The sequence below is a fragment of the Cygnus olor genome, chromosome 7 (assembly GCF_009769625.2).
Source record: "Cygnus olor isolate bCygOlo1 chromosome 7, bCygOlo1.pri.v2, whole genome shotgun sequence".
In the NCBI taxonomy this organism is placed as follows: Eukaryota; Metazoa; Chordata; class Aves; order Anseriformes; family Anatidae; genus Cygnus; species Cygnus olor.
Window position 1 is genome coordinate 2,681,767 of NC_049175.1, and position 19,949 is coordinate 2,701,715.

The 19,949-nt window shown below is 38.0% G+C and overlaps 1 protein-coding gene across 50 annotated transcripts in view; it reads right to left on the reverse strand.

Annotated features, from left to right (window-relative positions):
- Nucleotides 1-19,949, reverse strand: part of KCNMA1 (potassium calcium-activated channel subfamily M alpha 1) — a 481,181-nt gene that overhangs the window by 22,934 nt on the left and 438,298 nt on the right. For 27 of the 50 annotated variants that reach the window (XM_040562755.1, XM_040562752.1, XM_040562751.1 and 24 more), the window contains 2 exons: nucleotides 4,916-5,029; nucleotides 1,522-1,652 (listed from right to left, as the gene is read on the reverse strand). In XM_040562755.1, the coding sequence (XP_040418689.1) occupies nucleotides 1,522-1,652; nucleotides 4,916-5,029 (245 nt within the window). Of the gene's footprint in view, nucleotides 1-1,521; nucleotides 1,653-4,114; nucleotides 4,199-4,915; nucleotides 5,030-19,949 lie in introns of all 50 variants that reach the window. The other 23 variants (XM_040562756.1, XM_040562749.1, XM_040562748.1 and 20 more) reach the window with 1 other exon arrangement.

Here is a 19,949-nt window from a genome sequence, read left to right on the forward strand (position 1 = left end):
TAAAAATCTTGTGAGGATCATGTGATGAGTTCCAGGTAGAAATTTCTACAGAGTATTGTTCTATACATTCCTTACTGACTCTCTATTATCTACATTATGTATGTTTGCACAAGAAAGCAATGGTGTACACAACATTTTGCTGTCTTTTTGTGGAAATGTCAGTGGTGATCAGAAAAATTAACCCAACTTCTTCCAGGACTCTGGAAGTGGCCTGCAGAGAGATTCATTCGGGGACAATGCTTCGAATAATGAGAGTAGGTGAACAGTTCTCAGTATAAAACTTGGAACCTTCCTGTTAAATTACTGCCATTTACAATGTGAAAATGCTAAGTATTCTATTCCTAGAGATTTTAATTAGAGAAGGTATAGCGTTTAGGTGTGTTTGCTTAGGCTTTCTGAATTTGTCAAGTCTGCAAAACATAGCCAATAACTTTTCAACAAGGTATTTTCTGAGCTTATTGCAAATTCCTAGGCTGCTTTAGAATAAAATGTTGTCACTGTTGACTGATACTACTCAGCTGCGGATGGATCATAGGAGGCATATAGCAGAGAATAAAAATTTGAAATATAGGTACATAAATATGAAATGTGAATAAAATATCAAATAATAAAGATCAATGTGATTTTTCCTTACAGGCAGAAAGCTTCATTCTGATTTTAGGTGAAGGTCAGTCTTGGCTCCTTAAAAGAAACCCGTTTGCTCTTTTCCAGTATCATGTGGGTTTTACAACAGTTGATTTCCAGCACCATGGAACTATATTCCAGGGGGAGCTCTGAAAGCTTACGCTCAAATTTTCAAAAGGCTACACCCTTGCTATATTTAGCAGAGCTTAGGGTTCCTCTGAAAGAAGTGCAGCCTGCATGGAGCAAAACTGTTCTGAAAACGTAGCCAATATGAAGCAGGGGAGGGTGAACAGGAGCATGACTGAGACGTTTGATTTGAAACTGTACTATGGCTACAAACCAAAACCCTACTGTAGACATAACCAAAGGCCACCCACCATCTGTAGTTGGTGGCATGAATTTATGGTTGGATTCACCAGGCTGCTCGTGAAAAAAGAGTATGACCTCTCTTCACATAAATACAGTTCACTTGATGTGTACATTGGCTTTCATATGGTTCTATCGGTGCTCCTCAGCACTCACAGAATTGTTCCTAATTACAAGCTTAAAACACGGTTGACGCTGTCGGACATGAACAGTGAGCACAGAGACTAACACTGAATTTGGGTCTGGGTTTCAGAAGGGAGATACAATATTTTTTGGACACTATTAGCCTTCAGGTTGGACATGAGACTCTTTGCTTTTAAAAATCGTGGATTCGTGGTGGTCCTGGATATCTCATCTACTTAAGGGTCTCTGGATCCAACTGAAAAAAACCCTTGCTTATGCTCTGGAATTCTCTTGACATCTGGGGAAAAAGTACCTTTTCCTAACTACCTGCGGAACAGGGATTACACTTTCATACTCTTTCACAAAAAGTCTGATGGAGGAGAATGAAAAAAGGTTTGGTTTGCTTACTGCGCTCATGAGAGAGTCCAGCACACTGACAGCAAATGCGGTTCCACATGCAAAGGGCTGCGTGAGATACAGTTCTGTGTCTGGATCGTCATCATCATCTTGGTCCAAGAACTGAACATTTGAATCATTTACTGAAAACGATAATAATAATAAAATCATAAGGTGCTTCTGCATCTCCAGCATGTGACCTCACACTTTACACAGTCAGAAAGAAAAAGAAACGGCATATGTCTGGAAACACAGACTTGTGTCTTTGACATCACTGAAATTAAAATCAGGATGGATGTGAAAACGTGCATTTAAAAATCGTTGGGTCAGAATCGTGCTCATAAGAGGTGACTCTCTTGCTCTTCACAGGTGACTATCCCTTAGCCGTAAAAGTAGTTTCTTGGCACCGCCTGCCTGCACTCCACATGAGATCCACAGGGCTCTTTTATATATTGAAACAATCTTGGTGTTGGTCGGGTACAGTGGCTAGGGTTGTATGCATGTGTAGTGAAATGTTATCAAAAGACAGCAAGTCTGAACCCCTTTGTAAAATCGAGGCTGCCCATAAAACTCTGATCTAGCCCACAGGCATCCGTCCGATGTGCTGCTGTGATTCTTGCTGGAGCGGTGTTAATGCACTTACAGCTCAAAAGAGGATACACTGTCCCTTCAATGGGCACCTGTCTGAATGCATGAGCAATACTCCAGCTGTTCTCTTGCAGCATCGCCTTTCTCACGTATTTGTCTCCCTAACCTCGCTTGCACAAACTCTGTCTTAGCCAGTGTGAAAAAGGATCTATATCAGGCTGCTTTAAAGAAAAGCCCAAACAAAGTCACATTTGTCATTCAGTCTTTCTTTGGCATTTCATTGTCACAGTTAGGCTCTCTGCTTCCACCTCATGCCACTAAAAATAGTTGTTTCCCTGAGATCAGTTTATCGAGTGATTCATATTTCATTGCATATTTCATTTCCATATTAGTCCTCCTCTGGCATGAAAGCACTGATTGCTTAGCAATGCTATTGCAATACAATTTACCTTAGTAAATGACAAACTGATTCAAATACCCTTGCAAGGAAAGGAAATTACAAACTTTTTTTTTTGGAATTTGCTACTGAGCTCTTTGACTATGTCCCTATTCCTTGTGTGAGCCCATCTGCTGAGCCAACACAGGGAGCTTGGAAATCAACATGAGAGCTGCTGTTAACGTTATCAGATTCTGGCTCTGAACTCTTTAGTTTTAGCCATTCTACCTGCCATTCTGATCTTCCTTCCTGTATAGTTTCATTTTCCACCCAATCTTTTTCCAACCTGTATAACTATTGCACTTGCCGTGCTTAGCTTACAGAACACAAATAATTACAGAGAAAACCTCGCTACATCTTTCAGAAAGAGGTGAGCATTGCTATACTCCTTCTAGAGCACTGCTGAGATAGTGCTTGGCCATGATCATACACCAAGTCAGGACCAGAGCTGAGGAAGGATTTAAAAACCCTGCCTTCCCACTCCCAGACGTAACCATGTGAGCATAACACCTCAGCGTTTTAAATGGAGAAGTGTTCTGCTCTGTGAGTCGGAAGATTTTCACCCTAGCAAACACCGATGCCTACGCTACTCCTTTCTTTGTACAATGGCTATCAATTTATCCTCCAGGATCTTGAACAAAATAGTATTTGAAAGCCTGACGTATCGTTTCAAAATGTACTTTTTGAAGAGCTTGTGCCCTAGTTTAATTTGCTAGCTGAGAGCAGGCGCTATTGACAGTAGCATTCTTTTTCCACTTACATCTGGCAGACTAACACCTGACTTTGACATGCACTTGCTAGCCGAGCGTGGTGTCAGTTTCCACAGTACTACAAATCTAATGTGAATCCTGCGAGTAGAGCTTCATCCTCGATATCTTTATCTGCCTGATGCAAGTTAGCTGCTATGATTTCTATGAAAGGTCTTCAGGCTACGTGAGTTAGGCTTGAACGTGTGGTGCTGCGCCATAGGAAATGCTAATCAAACACTGCTCGAAAAAGCTTCTGAGGTCTCTCTTTACTGAGAGGGAACAACACAGAAGCTTGGATGCTTTTTTGCAGCTTCAAAATCCGAGCTTCTGAGAGAATGGCCTGCTCCCCCAAATAAACAAATAGCTGGAGGGAAAGTGTGGTACTGGGGTTTCTTTCCTGGTTTCTTTACTTCTTCTTTGACTTCCTGTGAGAACTGCTAGGGCATGTCCACCAAATTGACAATAGGCTGAAATAACAAACGGAGAAAAAGAAGGAGAGAAAAGGAGAGAAAACTTGGGGGGGGGGGGGGCCTGGGAAGTGGGAATCCAGGTCAGAGAAAATGAATTGGTGAGAAGATGCTATGAAAACAGCCGGCAGGTCAGACGAGTGTGATCAAAGGTTTACTGATGCTGCATGAAAAAAAAAATCATTAAGAAAGGCCAGAACAAGACAGTCAATTTCAATCAGAACCACAAATAAAACACATTCAAAGCAGTGCCATGAGGATAGCCCCTCTGATACAGCCAGATAAATAAAGAAAAAGCTGATGACAGTAAGAACAACAACAGTGGAAAATAAGACAGTGATGTGAAGGAAAAAGGCACTTCTTACCCAGTTCAGTTATCATTAGAATGTGGGTTCCACTGTTTTTTTCCTGACTGATTGAAACCAAAGGCAGAAGTTTGCCAGGCTTAGCTAATAGGTAAAGTATTTAGGGGGGAAAGAAAGTACAGAAAGAGAATAAAGTAAGGGAAAAAGACAGGTAAGGCTCTAAAAAATAAAACTGAGAAAGAAAATAAAAGGACAAAGGACCACAAATCAGGTTTGTATTTGCCATGAAAAAAACAGACCAGCTTCTGCACTTCACATCACACCACTTGACAACATAAATACCCACAGCCAGAGTGGAAATCAGAGCCTGGTTACCTACCATCATCATATTCTCAGGGGTAAAATTTCTCATACTATTATACAGAGTTTGGTTACACATGATTAAACAGTTCTGGACCATGAAGAAATAAACAAATGGCCTCTTACTATTGATTAAATGCACAGGAAATGTCTGCTCATACTTACAGTGCTTCTTTTTTTTTTTTTCTTTTCCTAACCTTATCCCAAAGAACCCTGTTTATTTGTTACACTATGTAAAAAGCATCTTGTCTGATAGTGTTTATTTAGGAAAATTGAGAAAACCCAAAGGAAAGAGAGAAATATAATTCAGTTTTACACATAAACTGAAACAACGGTTACTAATCTTTCTTTAGAGGGAGTAATTCACAATAGTTATCAGAGGAGAAAACATGGCAGTATAAGATAAAGTTTAGGTAATTTTCTTATGCAGTCGCATAAGAAGGGAGGTGGGGAAACAGACAGGGGAGAGTACACGAACGGATAAATGTTAGCTTGTCTTACCTAGCTCTGTTATAATAGGGATGTTGGCGCCTGTTGTAATGGAAGGTTGACGTAACAGGCCATGGACCGGACTGTTGTCTGGAGATGACCTATCCATCCCAGGGGGTGTAAAGCCTGAAAAATAAATAAAACAAAATAACATGAAGAGATTTTAGACAGGAGATTCTGTATGTAAAAAGTTTATTTAGGCTGTAGAAAGATATACGGACAGAAATTAAAAAAAGAGACCATCAGCAGGGAATTTCCTAACCATTATTTTTTTGGGAAAGGTACAGTAAAAACATCTGCCTTTCTTTTTTAAAAATTGACTTGATTTTCACAAATTATTTCTTAAAAGCATAATCCTTCAGAAATATACAAGTCATTTAGAAAGTAGGTTATTTGGTAGCTAAATGTTGTGCTTGCCTAAGTAGGAATAAAAGCAATAAATATACAAAAGGATTTTGGCTTTATCTAGGTTTATTTTAGTGTTTCAAATAACCCTTAAACAGGTGTCTTTCCTTAAACCTCAATTACCACTATAAAGAGTACTGTTTGTACACAGTAGTACAACCACAAGAAACTTCCATTATCCTGTTCTAAGCTTCCATTAGTTAGTCTGATGTTTGATCAACATGCAGGATTTAGGATTTGTCATTTTCCAGGAGCAGTACAACGCAGACAAAGTTTTTTTGCTTTTCAGACGTACCTTCCATACCCTGCATTTTTATGGGGAACCCCAGTTATAGGAATACTGGGATGAAAGGGCCCATTCTTACAGAAAAACAAACAAACAGAGTAAAGAAGGACAAAGATTTTCAAAGAATGTTTAACAGGGACACGTGAAAAGAAACTAGAACAAGACTTACATCTTTGAGGATGTATGGGAAACAAAGGCGGAAGAGGAAACGCATCAGCTGGCACTCAAAGAAAGAAAAGAGCTGGAGAGCAGCAAGGTTCACCTCTAACAAAGATTGTGTTTTCAGCCTGATTCTCTGCATGGTTGGAAATGAATCCCTTGACAATGAGCATTTTTTCTTTTATTTTCTTTTTCTTTTTTAACTAAAAGAATACCCAGGCAAAGCTTTTTGGAGTTTGATTGTCGGTGGTGGAAGACAGGTAGTTATACAAAACCTCATGCAACAGTTAGCCTAGCATGCATTCCATCTCCCTTGTTTATTACATTTGTAGAAAGCATGGGAATGTCCATTTAACATCATCACTGCAGAAGTGATGGTGAAGCCAGCGTTTGACTTTAGGATTTCATTTAGGATCACTATCAAGGCGATATTTTTAAGGAAATATTTGTCATTTGGAACACGACTGACCCAAACTTCCTTCAAAATACCCATTTGTGAGAATTTTTTTTTTTTTTTCCTACATTGGGCCTGAGTTCTTTAACCTCACACCGGACATCCAGGACCAGATTTCTGACCGGCTCTCATTACTGATCTGAAATACTTTTGATTTCTTTATATGCCAGTTCTAAATTAATCACAGCCAAATTCGTTCCTGATGTAACTTTGTTATTTTCTTGCAGTATGGAAACCATTTTCCTGAGTTAAACTCATTGGTGCATTCATCTGCTACTAAATTCGGAATGAGATGACGTGATATTATCTACTTTACTTTCTTCAGCTATAGGACTAATTTATGAAGTAGGAAATCTGAACTACACTGTAGTTTTTAACATGTGGTACTGGTTCTATATGGTTGTTGCGAGGACTTTTTGGTTCTTTTCAAGTGATGATTACCTTTGCTGCCAAACTGTCCCAAAAATTTTGACCACTCAACCCAGACTTCTTGATGTAATGGGATTTTAATTCTTATTTGTCATTCATTTCACTTCTCCCTAGGTTTTTTCTATATCAAATATAGAATAGATAACTAATAAAACTAGAATCACTGATAAGAGATACTTACTCAGCCCTCCAAAAGGTGGCAGTACCAATTTCCTTCTATCATGAAAAGCTATACACATTAGGATAAGGGAGTGAGAAGTCTGTAAAGGAGTTACTTAAGAGAAAAGAGGTGAATGTGGTATCTTCAGCAGTCTTGCAAGATAAAAGCATTGCCACAGGCAAACCTAAGACAGCAAAGCACTTCTATATCATATTATCAGTGCACAGAAAATCATTTGACTGCAGATTTCTTAGAGACAATCAGAAATATTGGCTACATGAACAGTTGGTCATTTAATACCAGTGATTGCACTGAAACTATTTCGGTGAGACCAGCATGGTAACAGTGGTTTGCATTTCCAACTGGTATCGTTTATCGTTTTGCACACATTTCCTTGTGTCTGGCACCGGAACTGATAGCCATTTTGATTCTTGGATTCCATACTGCTGCATGACAGAGCCTAGGATTCCTCACACTCACAAAGTGAGTCTAATGGAGATTTTCCAGGAGCCACTTCACAGGTCAGAGGTAACTGTGACACTCCCACAACAGCAGAACAAAATTAAAGTGGGGCCCCAAAGAAAGGGAATGCTATCTGAGGGCAGGTAGATAATGTGAGACCGCCTCCTGCAGCAGGCTCCTATGTCTAAGGTTTGTGTTCTATTGCACTACAGGAAAAGCACAAGGCCTTTGTGACACTACATTAAAAAAGTTCAAGTAGCTGTGGACTACTTGAACTGTTACAGTGGAAGGGCTGACCAGGTTGTCTGAAGAATTACAAGTCAAAATGGCAACAGCAAGACTTTTTGGCACTCACTTATATGAGAGAAAACTATTTTTGCTCCCAAGCAGCCTAGGGTTGTACTGCTGGGAGCATCCCTAGAGACCCTGCTTTTCTCCTTTTCCCAAGGGCTCTTCTCTCCCCATCTCTCTCTCCCTAAAACAGCTTTCAGTAAAGCAGGCTCTTCAGATGGAATAAGCACATAAGCATTTCCCCTATCAGCTAAAAGCAAATTGAGGAAAGTTGGCACACCTGCCCCTAAATGCATAAACCTTTCTTGCCCTGCCACTACTGCAATGTGCACACAGGCGCACACAACTGCGCGCACACACACATACACTCTCCATAGGTGGCTATTTGCAGACACCTCTCTCTAACCCTTCAAATATTTGTCTTCCTATGATGGTGTTAGAAGATTGAGGTAAAAGTGTCATTTCTGTTAGACACAGGCTGTCAGGAGCTCTATAATTGCACACTGCATACACAGTGCATTCAGTCTGAAATGCAGGAAGCATGTTAAAGGGATTTTGTTTTCTCCTTGAGTGAAACACAGACTCACGCCTTAATATTTTTCATTCTATGGTCTGGGGAGATGTAAGAAATGTCTGCTATTTTATTTTAATTTCCCTGCCTGGTGAAGACACCTCTAAAAATCTGCTTTTGAATAATATAAAAATATTGGAATATTTTGAGAAAAAGAAGAATTGGAATTCTTGGAGATTTGTTGTGCCTATGCTTGGAGGCAAAAGGCATCATCAACCTTCAGGCCACACTCCTGCTCCCAAGTTAAAATGTAAATTCCATAGATAGCCTTTCAATTTTTTTTTTCCTTTAGCAGAAAAAAAAAAGTGCAGGAAAACTAACCTGCTTTATCACAACTTTCATTTAAAGGCATGAAAAACTACAAGTGACAGCTGTGCAAATTCAGTGAATGTGACATTTTTGAATTTCTTCAACTTGACAAGTAAACACCTTAAATCGGTAATACTATATGCATAATACATGACCTGTATTTTGACATCCATCATCAAATGCTGACTTGAGAAAATACAGGTTTGTACATCAAGGAATAGCACCCATAAAGCAGGGAGAAATTCAGGTCACAGGGTATTAGGAAAACTCTATTTCATTACAGAAGCTGAAACAAGCTAAGGCATCAGATTTAAGATCCATTTTCAGCTGTGAAAAGATTCAATTCCTCTGCAGAGAGCATTCATTTAGAAATGACATGCTTTCCTCACAGCCTCTTTTCATTTTCCTTTTCATATTCCATTTTCTCCTTCAGTCCCCAAACCTTGTTCCACTAATGCTCATAAAATGGTAAAACAGGGCTGATAGTTGTGATCTTCTTATAACCACAATGTCTCCTTGCTCAACAAACAACCAAGGGGGTTGCAGCTACAATTGCTTAACAGCATCAACATCTAGAGTAAAATTCATGTGGCCTCTTAAAGCCTGAGCACACTAAGGAAATACAATGGCAGCGAGGGGCTTCTGAGGAAGGACAACTGGGCTCATGCCTCCACAGCTGGCGATAGTGCTAACAGCCATAACCTCCAAGGGAGGAAACGGCTTAGACTTTAGCAGGACGTAGCAAGTCCCTGTCTTTCTCTCAAAGAAGATGCTGCCAAACAGTGGATTAACTATATCACATCTCTGAGAAGAACACAGAACCCGGGCTCCTTACATGCTCAATGTCAATGAGGACCAGCAGTCCCTGCTTCTTTCTCAGCAGCGGCCTTCCATGTTGAGAGGCTGGGACTTCTGTGTCCCAAATCCTTTACCTACACTGAAGCAGTCTGAGCCTCCTGCAGCCTCTGTGGAAAGCAGCTGGTTCCACACCTTGGTTCTGTGCAAAGAAGTATTTCTCAGCTCCCTCTGGGATACTACTGCTAAAGTGGGTGGACTAACCAAACAGTTGCATTAGAGACAACACCCTGTCTCTTTAAGACATTCTGTGTTTTGCGGAAGGAAAACCCCTGGAAAACCTCCTCTCAGTGAGGTAACCTCCTGTTTCCAAGAGTTGCTGCAGATACAAGTGCTGCCATGCATGGAGCTCGGCAGGGCCTGTCAGCCCTGACCCCTCCTTGTCTCCGTTAATTCCACCTTCAAACACATGAGCAGTACAGGGCTTCTGCGAGACCTGCGCCTGATGAGCCAGGCCCTGGCACTCTCAGGGGAGCTATAATACTGGCTTAGCAGGAACATACAGGTACTCTGGGAGCCACAGTGGCACTGTGATTAAATTTGAAATTATGAAATGCTGGCATGGCTTAACAGTGACTTCTGCCCACTGAAAGCACTGACAATAATGTTTGCTCTGCTTATGCCTTGTTTGGAGCAACTGGCCCAATGGCCACGTGATCTGCTGATTTTGCTGGCCAGAAACCGCTTTTCCTTTGTTTCTGTGCAGGTCACTTGACTGAGTAAAGTCCTGAGAACTGCAGGAAGGCCTTTTACTTGGCTGATACACCAGTAAAGGCTTGCTGGGGTTTTGAGGTTGAGACAATTTTGGTTCTTGGATGGATGTACGCCATTTGTGTTCCACTGACTTCACTGACACCCGGATGGGCATATTCCCAAACCAGATTTTTATTTTAAATTCTAAAAAAAAATCTTCCATTCGAGAGGGTCACAGAAGATCCTTTACGGCCTCTTGCCCCTTCCTCCTTTGCTTCCCATCCCTTTCCAAACATACATGTTTTCCTAAACTGGAACTCTGTGTAACCAGAATGCAGTTTACCAAACTGAAAACCCACCTAGCAGATCTAAAGGTTGTGATCCTGTCATTAAAGTGCCATTTAAATTGATAATGCATTTCAATTAATGCTATCCTAGGAAAAGGTGCCATGTGATTCATTGGGTACAGTAAGCACTACAGTCCACACAAATATAATTTATAAAGCATACATGCTATGAACTAGCTCTGGCTCATCTGAAAATGATGAAGTGCCATTCATATTTTGAGTAGCACGCAGGTGGTGAACTACCAAACACATCCCTGCCAAGTTATTGCACAGGAATACGAGACAAGGATTTTCATTAGGCAGAGCCAGACAAAAAGAAATAATTCACTTACAAAAGGACCTCACAGCTATATCCCGTTGCTACCATTTGCTGACAATGTCCATTAATATTCCATTGCATTCAAAGTAATGATAGACTATACCTGTTAGTCTCCAAAGTACAGCCACTGGGGTACACCTGGAAAGTTCAGCAGCAGTCATGCAGCTAAAGAGCTGCTGACATTCATGGGAATCTGTTACCACCATTCAATTTAGAAACAATTCTAGAGTCAGTATCCCATGCGATCTCAGTCAGAGAGTTGTAGTTTGGCCTTAGACCCTGGATATCCTAAATTCTGATTTCGTTCTGACTTTTACTGTCATTTGTGCCTGAAGATATAAAAGTCTCTTGGAGGTTATCTCTAAAGTTCTTGAAGAGACGAGGAAAGTGGGAGAGCAGATGTGACTGTATGCTCCCAGCTCTCTTAGAGACTGCAACATCTTCAGAGATGCTCTCTTACCTGCCTGGGCCCAAACACAGGCCACGCTACAGACAGTGGAGGGTGAAGAAGGATACCTGTTTCAATTGTAACAAGCCTCCAATGATCTGGGACTGGAACAACCCCTGAGGCACTGAAAGCTGAGAAACACGGTTATAGAGAAAAAGCTGTTCATCTTCCTCCCAGGAAAGTGCTCTTCTCTGATATCTGTTCCTTCCCGTACTGTTAAATTACAGAATACTCACAGTGAAAATGTCCCAATCAAAGTTCTTAGGAAAGCACGGGGTAACACCGGTCTTTGTTCTCCCAGGGTGTGTAAGTGGTCTCACATAAAACTGTAAAGATTTTATAAGTTTACGGGTTCTAGCACTGCTCTTCTGAGGCAGAATTCAGCTGTAAAATCAAAGACTAGGAGAAGGCTTGGATTTTCATCATTTTGAGATCTAGGACTGAATGATACCACATTGCTTCTGTTTTCCGTTGTGAACAGCATAAGATGTTAGAATTAGAGCTATATTTTAATCATAGCACAGAATCCTATATAACTTTGAGCCTTTCATTCACAGCGGTACGAGTCCTTTCCCAGTATGAGTCTCATTTTGAATTTCACTATGGAACACACACAAAAACTCAGATGAAGGCCTTCTGAGACTAATGCATTTTTACAAAAAATCTCACATGGTAATTACCCAGACCGTAGCTCTGCCCAGTTTCATCATAAGCTTACACAACTCAAAATTACCAAAACAAATGGTCTTTCTTTACCACTGCTTTGCAAAGCATAGCCGTGATATTCTCTTGATATACTCTGTGCTTTTTCAAATTTTGTTCTGGAAGAATCAATAGAAATAAAGACGTATTTGTCAAGAGGAAGAAGAAAGACTAACAATTGTTCTTTCAGGATTTTTGGATCAGCAACTATCCAAAATGCTTCACTTACTATGGAATGTCGTTAAATTCATAACATCATCAGAAAATATAATTCTGGCTTTTTTACCTACTTTACTTATAACTTAAATGTTCAAGGTGTACATTTTTTGAATTGTTCTTACTCTCCATTTGCCATTTGATAGGTTTCTATACCGCATAATTCTACAGTATAAGGTTGGTAGCATCAAAGTACAGCACAGGTTTGCAGCTAGAAGATTTTGCTATATAACGAAGTCAAATCCTTCTCGGTTTACTCATTAATCACCTACGCATATCTAGACCTCAGGCAAACATAAATAAATATGGTGAATAAAACTTATTAAATAAATTAAGCTATATTATCTAGTTCACAGAGACAGGTATTCAGTAAATGCAAAGAAAATGGAAAGCTTAACATTAACAATTACATACAGGCATGTTAGGTGAAACTCTACATTATGTCATTATATCAAATAAAGTAATTTTTTTCCTAGTCAAATAAGGAAGAGCAAAGCTGGATGTTACAGACAGAAATCAATACAAATATTTTAATAAATAAAAGTAACCATGCTGTCCACTGCATGATTGGCAACTGCTGAAACATAAATTAAACAAATTTCCCATTGCTGCTTATGGGAAAATTATGCAGATTAGAATGTGATTAGGTTTATATCATGAGACTCAATTTGGACTTTTAATCTATTAAGCTCCAATAAATGAGGCATCTGAATAGCTCCCCTGAGCTGTGACAGTAATAACCACAGCAGTCATTTTTTGCAGTATATATTCCTACAATTTCTTTAGCAGATGAGGTTAAGAAAATTCCACATCTTTAAGTACAATTACTTAGTAACTTCTACAAAATTTTCAGGTGTATGCAGTGAGGAAATGGATCCATACAAAATGCTTAAACAGACATTTTTTTGATAATCAGCATCTGTCACTATTCTAGCAATATTGTTTTTACATCAACTTGGATTTACTTACGGTTGACTTCATGGTCTGTGTGGGCTAAACTGTGCCAGCAGACTTGTAAATTACTCAAGCTGGAACTGAGCTGGAAACCTATGGTAAAATGTCATTAGGTTCTCTATAGGCTGGGTCAAAACTAAAATCCCACATTCAAGGCTGTCTTGGGGAAAAGATTTAACTGTAACGGCTAAGGCCTCATTTTATCAAAGAAATCTGAACTGGATTCCCAGAGCTGAGTGCTGAGACAAGCTGGATTTAGATCAAGACCACCTCTAATTTATATGGCAGGTATGCTCCACAGGCCTACTGCACATTTCCTGTAGTTTAATCTCTTTACAAGTATCTGAAAGTTCTCCACTTTTACTCCATTTTGTAAAAAAGCAACTCTAAGCAAAGACTGCCAACTAGGGAGCATTTTGTGCCCATGTCCAGTCCTGCCACGTTTCACCATATCCTGTCACCACTCTTTAGCTCTTTAGTGGCCTGGATCTCATAAAAGTACACAGTCAAGTGACAGTATGCAGGTGATTCCAACAGATTGAATTTGTAGGGTTTGATTGAATGCTTGGAATAAAGGATCATGTGTTTTGTGTTTTGGCATGAATATATTTTTAAATATATTAACAGAAATATTAACATACATTAATATATATCAATTATATTAATAGAGAATTATATGTTAACAGAAAAATATATTAGCATATATTTTACATATTTTAGCAGAGAATTTCCTTCCTGTCTTCACACTTTCAGCATACTAAAACAAAGATTCTCCACAAGCCAAATTTTTTACCAGAACTCCACACTGGACTACTTCAATGCTGAAAAAAAATCAGTCAACTCTTTGTCGCTCAAGTTTTGCCTTCTATAATGCATACGACTTCAGAGTAACATCTCTTTTAAAGACTTGTCATATATGAAAATAAATATCAAGTCTGCATAACACTACCTCAACCAACTTTTCCAGAGAAATGTCACTCTCCCCAGGGTTCAATAAACACTGTGGAGAATAATTGACTAAGGAGCATTTGTATACTTTAAATAGAACCCTCTTGATCCAACAGGGGGCATACTACATCCCTACTACAGTTTAATCTCAACCCTGAAAATAACACATGGTGCCCAATTTGACATGGGAATAAGGAAATAGCATTTTAAGGATTGTAGAATATTTTCAAAATGCATCATTCCAACAGCACAATTATTTGTTCTGTAGAATTATCAGTCTAACTGGCCTGTATGAGGACCAACCCCGTCATGTACAATAAAGTACCTCCAGAAAGTACTTCCATTAAAACAAATGTCAACCCTCTGATACTGAAGTTCACAAGAATGGCTAACATATCAACCCAGCCTTATACTCTGATTAGCTCAAGAAATTATCCCTGTTTTGTATGTCATATATACAGAATACCACATTCTATTTTGACTCTGGTCGGGAATATACAGACAATAAAGATCTCCATTTCTCTCTACTTCTCTCTCTCTCTCTCTCTCTCTCCTTCTCTTCTTTTTTTTTTTTTTTTTCCCTCACATACACACACACAAAAAAAAAATTAAATAGAAATTGCAGAGATATGGATTCAGGAAGAATTTGAGGTAGCTCTCTAATTGCATATTCTTGAAGGGTGTATTAGCACCACCAGATTAGCTACACATATTTCCTAAAGTTATGTCAACACACCTGCCTGACAAATAACAGTGATACTACTGGTGGTACCCAGTCTGAATCTCTGCTTTGGTCAGTACAGGCTCCAGAATCAAAAAGCCAGATGCAACCTACACCTCTTATGGCCATTGTGGGGGAAAGAATATCCAAAGCACAGTCACCAGTTTAAATAAATAAATAATTTGCTAATATATACACATATATGTAGGAAAAAAAAAGAAAAAAAAAGTATACAGAAAACCATTGAGATATTGTCTGCTCTTAGGTAAAAAATGAACTTTCAGTTGTTACCTTTGCACTGTTTTGGCTCACAGTTTTTCCCCTTTTCTCTGAATATTAATCTTAGAAAGAAAAGTAATTTATTATCATGACAGAGTTACACGCATTACTCACATTGTTTTATTAGAGTTTTTGTTAAAAACCTTAAGACTTTTGCTTGTCTCACTTGGTTCAAATATCTTTGTCCATTTTAAAAAAAAGCACCAGCAGAAGTTTCTCTACACCAGCTCTGCTTCTATATTATTTATATGGGATCCAAAACCCATTTTTACTAGAAACTCAGATGATCAAGACAAAGGCACCAGTAAAATGTTATGTGATATTCTTTAGGTAGTGAAAAATCAAGTGGCAACCATTACATGTATGGCATGTTATCCAGTATACAGTACAATTACACTGAAAACTTACATCGAGCTGTTTTTCAGTTTTCAGCCTTATATTGACTGTTTATTGTCACTCACTCATCTATATATTACTGTTTATGCCACTTACAAATGGCATAATCTCTGTAAGCACTTAAACAGCACTTAAGCACTCTATACACATCTCCATAATCACTTAAAAATTTCCTACACAATATTATTTACTGTAAAGCTAGACGGATCAATAAAAATTCTTTGCTTTCATATTGGAATTTCATTACTACAAATATCAGTAGAAACAGCCATCCTTTCCTGTAGGGGTTTTGAACACTTTTGAACATCTATTTCTTGTTATTTGCTTCTAATAAATATTCACGTTGACGTGATTTTTTCATCAGACAGAAGTGAGAGATAATTCAAAAAGTTGGCATCTGTGGTTTGTGGTGGGGCCAGTCTGAAATTTAAACCTGCGGATACATATTAAGGTCTTCCTCTAAACTGCATTATAACAGAAAAATGAATTACTTGTTTACGTTTGAAATCACAAAGTACATGACCATAAAGGACAAACATCTAAGTAAGCTTAATAATGTGGAATCAGTTTCCTCTCTTGCAAGGAAACTATACTGAAATGTGTATCACAAGATACCTTGCATAAGGACTTCCCTTCCTTATCTATCCTGACAAACATTCCACTAGTTAGCAAAGGATATCTCGTGCTTGGACTCATATGAGGAGAGTCCTATAGAGCTGAGAATTGACAGAATACTACTCCTGGAGGAAATGCTTGGGAAGGCTCTGCTGCTCCCCTGCCTCCCCGGGCTGTACTCTCATGAACACCTGGAAAGAACTTCCATAGGTCTTTTCTAGATTGCAAGATCGGTTTCTACTGTTCGATCAAAAAAAAAAAAAAAAAAAAGAGGACATTTCTTCCCTTTCATGAATTTAGGCTCATCAACATCTAATAATGGAATCTAAAAACAAAAAGCCTGTGATTCTGATCAGTTTTCAGTAAAGTTACTGTAGGTGCTGGACACTAAAACTAATCAAGCGGGGTTGAGAATGGAAACAGTACTTCACGTCACATTTCTGGCTAAGAAAAGGTTGCAAATATGGCTTCAAGTCTGTGTTTGAATGACTGCTATAATTCCAGGAATCCTTTTCCATGATTCTGTGGCAAATCCCTTCCCAGCATAATACTGGTTTTATGAACTCTAAAGAAGATTTGGTAGCAAGGGGCAGACAAGGAAGTGAAGTAGCATATAATAGTGTCTGAACATGTGAGTTCTTAGGCACACACTAGAAATAGCTAGGTTGATAAATTGGAATTACATGGGAAAATCTTTCTGATATTTGTCTTCTAGGAAAGAGATTAGCATTATTTAAAGTAGACTTAACACAGATTAGATAAATACATTTAGATAAATTAAATAATTAAAACAGATTAGATAAATAAATTTAATAGTGTCATGTACATATAAATATACATATACATATATTTTTATACATATATGTGAAATTATTTTGGAAAAGTTTTAAGTTACCATTCTATAAAGATATCTTCATACAGGAACAGTTAGAAGAGGAAAAAAATGCAAATTATTGTGGCTTTTTAACAGATATAATTTCTAAACATACAGCTTAATATCCTAAACAAAATCTTGCACATACCTTTTCTGCATTTATTTTTGGTTACAGCATAAACTGTTTTTGAGCAAGCTTCTTCTTGTCAGTAATTGAATGTTTGTTCGTAAGAATACCTCATATACTTGTAGCATTAACAATCTAATCCATCTGTCCTCAAAAAAAGGAAGAAACAATTCCCCGTATTTTTCCAGCACCTATATGACACTGTCTGATTTCAGAGAAATCTCTCTTCCCCCCCCCCCCCTTCCCCCCCCCTTTTTTTTTTTGGTTTGAGGATACGTTCTTTCAAAAATGGCATTCTATCTTTGCCCTCATTTGGAGAATTAGTCAAGGAACAAGAAAACTGCCATAAATTTACCAGAAATAAAAAGTCCTATAAAGACATCTAATTACAGAGTTATAGTTCTGCCACTGTATTTTAGGAAAACTCTGTAAAGTCAAACAGAAAATATATATTTACAATGTTGAGATACTTCATCTTCCAATACTAACCAGTACTCATACTCCTGTATTAGTATTATAGTATTCAAAATTTAAAGTTGAACAACAACCAGTCCTCAAATCAATACGAAGAGTTCAGTCTCAACCATACGCTCATAGGATATACATTAGAACTCTAACGAATGTTTGCAAAAGATCATGTATTCTTAGGACATTACCTAAACTAGATATTATCTTACTCTTGTATCCAATTAAGTCAGCATAGAAATTCTATTTTATTAATCTTGTCCTGTTGAATAAAATTAAATCACAATACCTAGACAAGACCAAAGCTTACCCTTCTTCCTTCAATAACAAAGACTACTATGCCCTTTGTAAAGTTCATGGCTTTACTTTTCTGGGTTTCGTTTGTTCAGATAGTAAAAAGAAAAGCTGTAAAAATACAGCATAAGGAGCACAGCAGGTATCGAGACCCAAGTGAAGGGAGTGCCTCAGCACAGCCTGCATACCCAACTCCGAGGATGCTGAAAGCTTTGGATGTTGTAGGTAACCAGAAGCTACCAAGTTTTTAGAGAGTGCCTATTTTGGAAAGGCTGGCATGCCTCCAATTTACCCATGTCAAACTTCAGGATCAAATATGTTCTGATAAAAGAACTATTCATTTAGTTTTACCTTAGTGCTGTCAAAGTTTACTGGCAGTTCTGCAACTCAGTAGTGAGTGTTAACTTCTACACTTCTACAATGGATATCACAGACCAGGATTTAATTGGCTAGACCTAAAAATTGCTTTCTCCCGGAGCCTTACTAGCTCCAGTGGAATCTACTGGATATGGATGCTTTGCATCTCTTCCACATTAAAGACAAAAGCAGTGACATTGATCTCTGAAGTCATGTATGTCCTTTTACAAAAAATACAACCTTTATGCATATAAATAACCATCTATTAAACAAACAATACATACAAAAGAAAAGAAAGATAGTGGAATAGTGCTCAAGAGGCTGCCTGTTATGGTATATAACTTTCAAACTATCTACTAATCCTGTCATATATTATCTATATGTTCCATTTTCTTGAGGTTATCTTCATAATCAGGATGCTATCACAACTATCATGGGCATTGGAACTATTTTTAATTTTAATTTAAAGAGCAATTAAAGAAAGACAATGGATACACAAGATAATAAAGTAAGTGATTAGCAGCACGCAAATGACATAGGCTTAATGATAATACCCCGTTCTATTCTCCAAAGGGCCTGTTGAGAGAAGCCCTTCCTACATGTGGTTGTTCAGCTAATGTGCCTCAGCCTACAATTACAACATTGCTGACACCATTAACCACTGAACAACATCACTTCATGAGATCCTTGTTGTCTCATTAAAATGCAAAGGGTCAGGTAATTTACCAGCATTGTGTGTCTACTTCTGTTGAGGGTAATTAGCAAGCATTACCCAGCATGGACTCCTACTGAGATCTAGTGAAACTCTCTGAAATATTAAAAAACATTTTTTTATATATTTGATGGGAATTTGAAAGATTAACAATTATAACCTCAACACACCTTTGTATTCAAGAGCCCTAGAAATACAGAAATATAGATATGTTCTTACTATCACAAGACTTTATGGTTGGTTATTTTAGAAACTAACCTTTTACTTTTCGAAAATTTACTCTTGCATACTTGGATCTAGATATGTATCTCCTTCTGCTATTAAGACTGTTTAAAAAACAAAGAGGCAGAGCAGCAAAACACCTTGTAGTTTCTTGAAGACTTAAAAAACAAATGTTTTTTTTCAAAAAGACATTTTTCTGTTAAATGCAGAGATTGGAGTTGTACAGCCAAATGTCCACGTTATCTTTCCTCCTAGTAATTAAAATTCCATACCAACATTTAAAGCAACCTTGATGACATTCACTATTGGTTTACATCTCGTCAGGGAGCAGAATGGTCTCTTATTCTTTAAATGGAAGTTTTGGAATATAAAACACATTCCAATAAAAGTGAACAGAAAATTATGAATTCATTAAACTACTTTGGTATCTTGTGCTATATATAATATTTATATTCCAACTACTGTAAAATATGCTTTAATATCTTTAGGCAACTAAAAGGACTTAAATATTTATAAAATAGCTAAAGATAAAGTATAGCTCTCTTATTCCTACATACAGATGATGTAAGGCATGCAATCAAAGACAATAACACTTTCAACCCATTTGTCATCTTAAAGGAGCCTTTCAACTTCAGATCCCTTGTGTGCAATCTACATAAGAGTTGTTACCTACATAGGCAACTCCAGAGGAGTTTGCTCCTTAAAAACTACCAAGAGTGCTATACTTCACATAAAACAGGGTTTTCTGAAAATGGAGACAAAACTATAAATTTGCAGGCAAAACAGCTCCAAGTGGGGCTTCAAAATACTGCTGTATTTATCTCTGGGACATCTGGGAACAGGAAGCATTTTGATTTAATATTTCATAACATAGAGGCAATTGCTTCCTTGCCTGGTGTATAATTAATGCTCATAAAAAGAGCAGGTTTTTTTATTCCTCAGCATCAGAAATGCACAAAATAGTACACCTTCATAA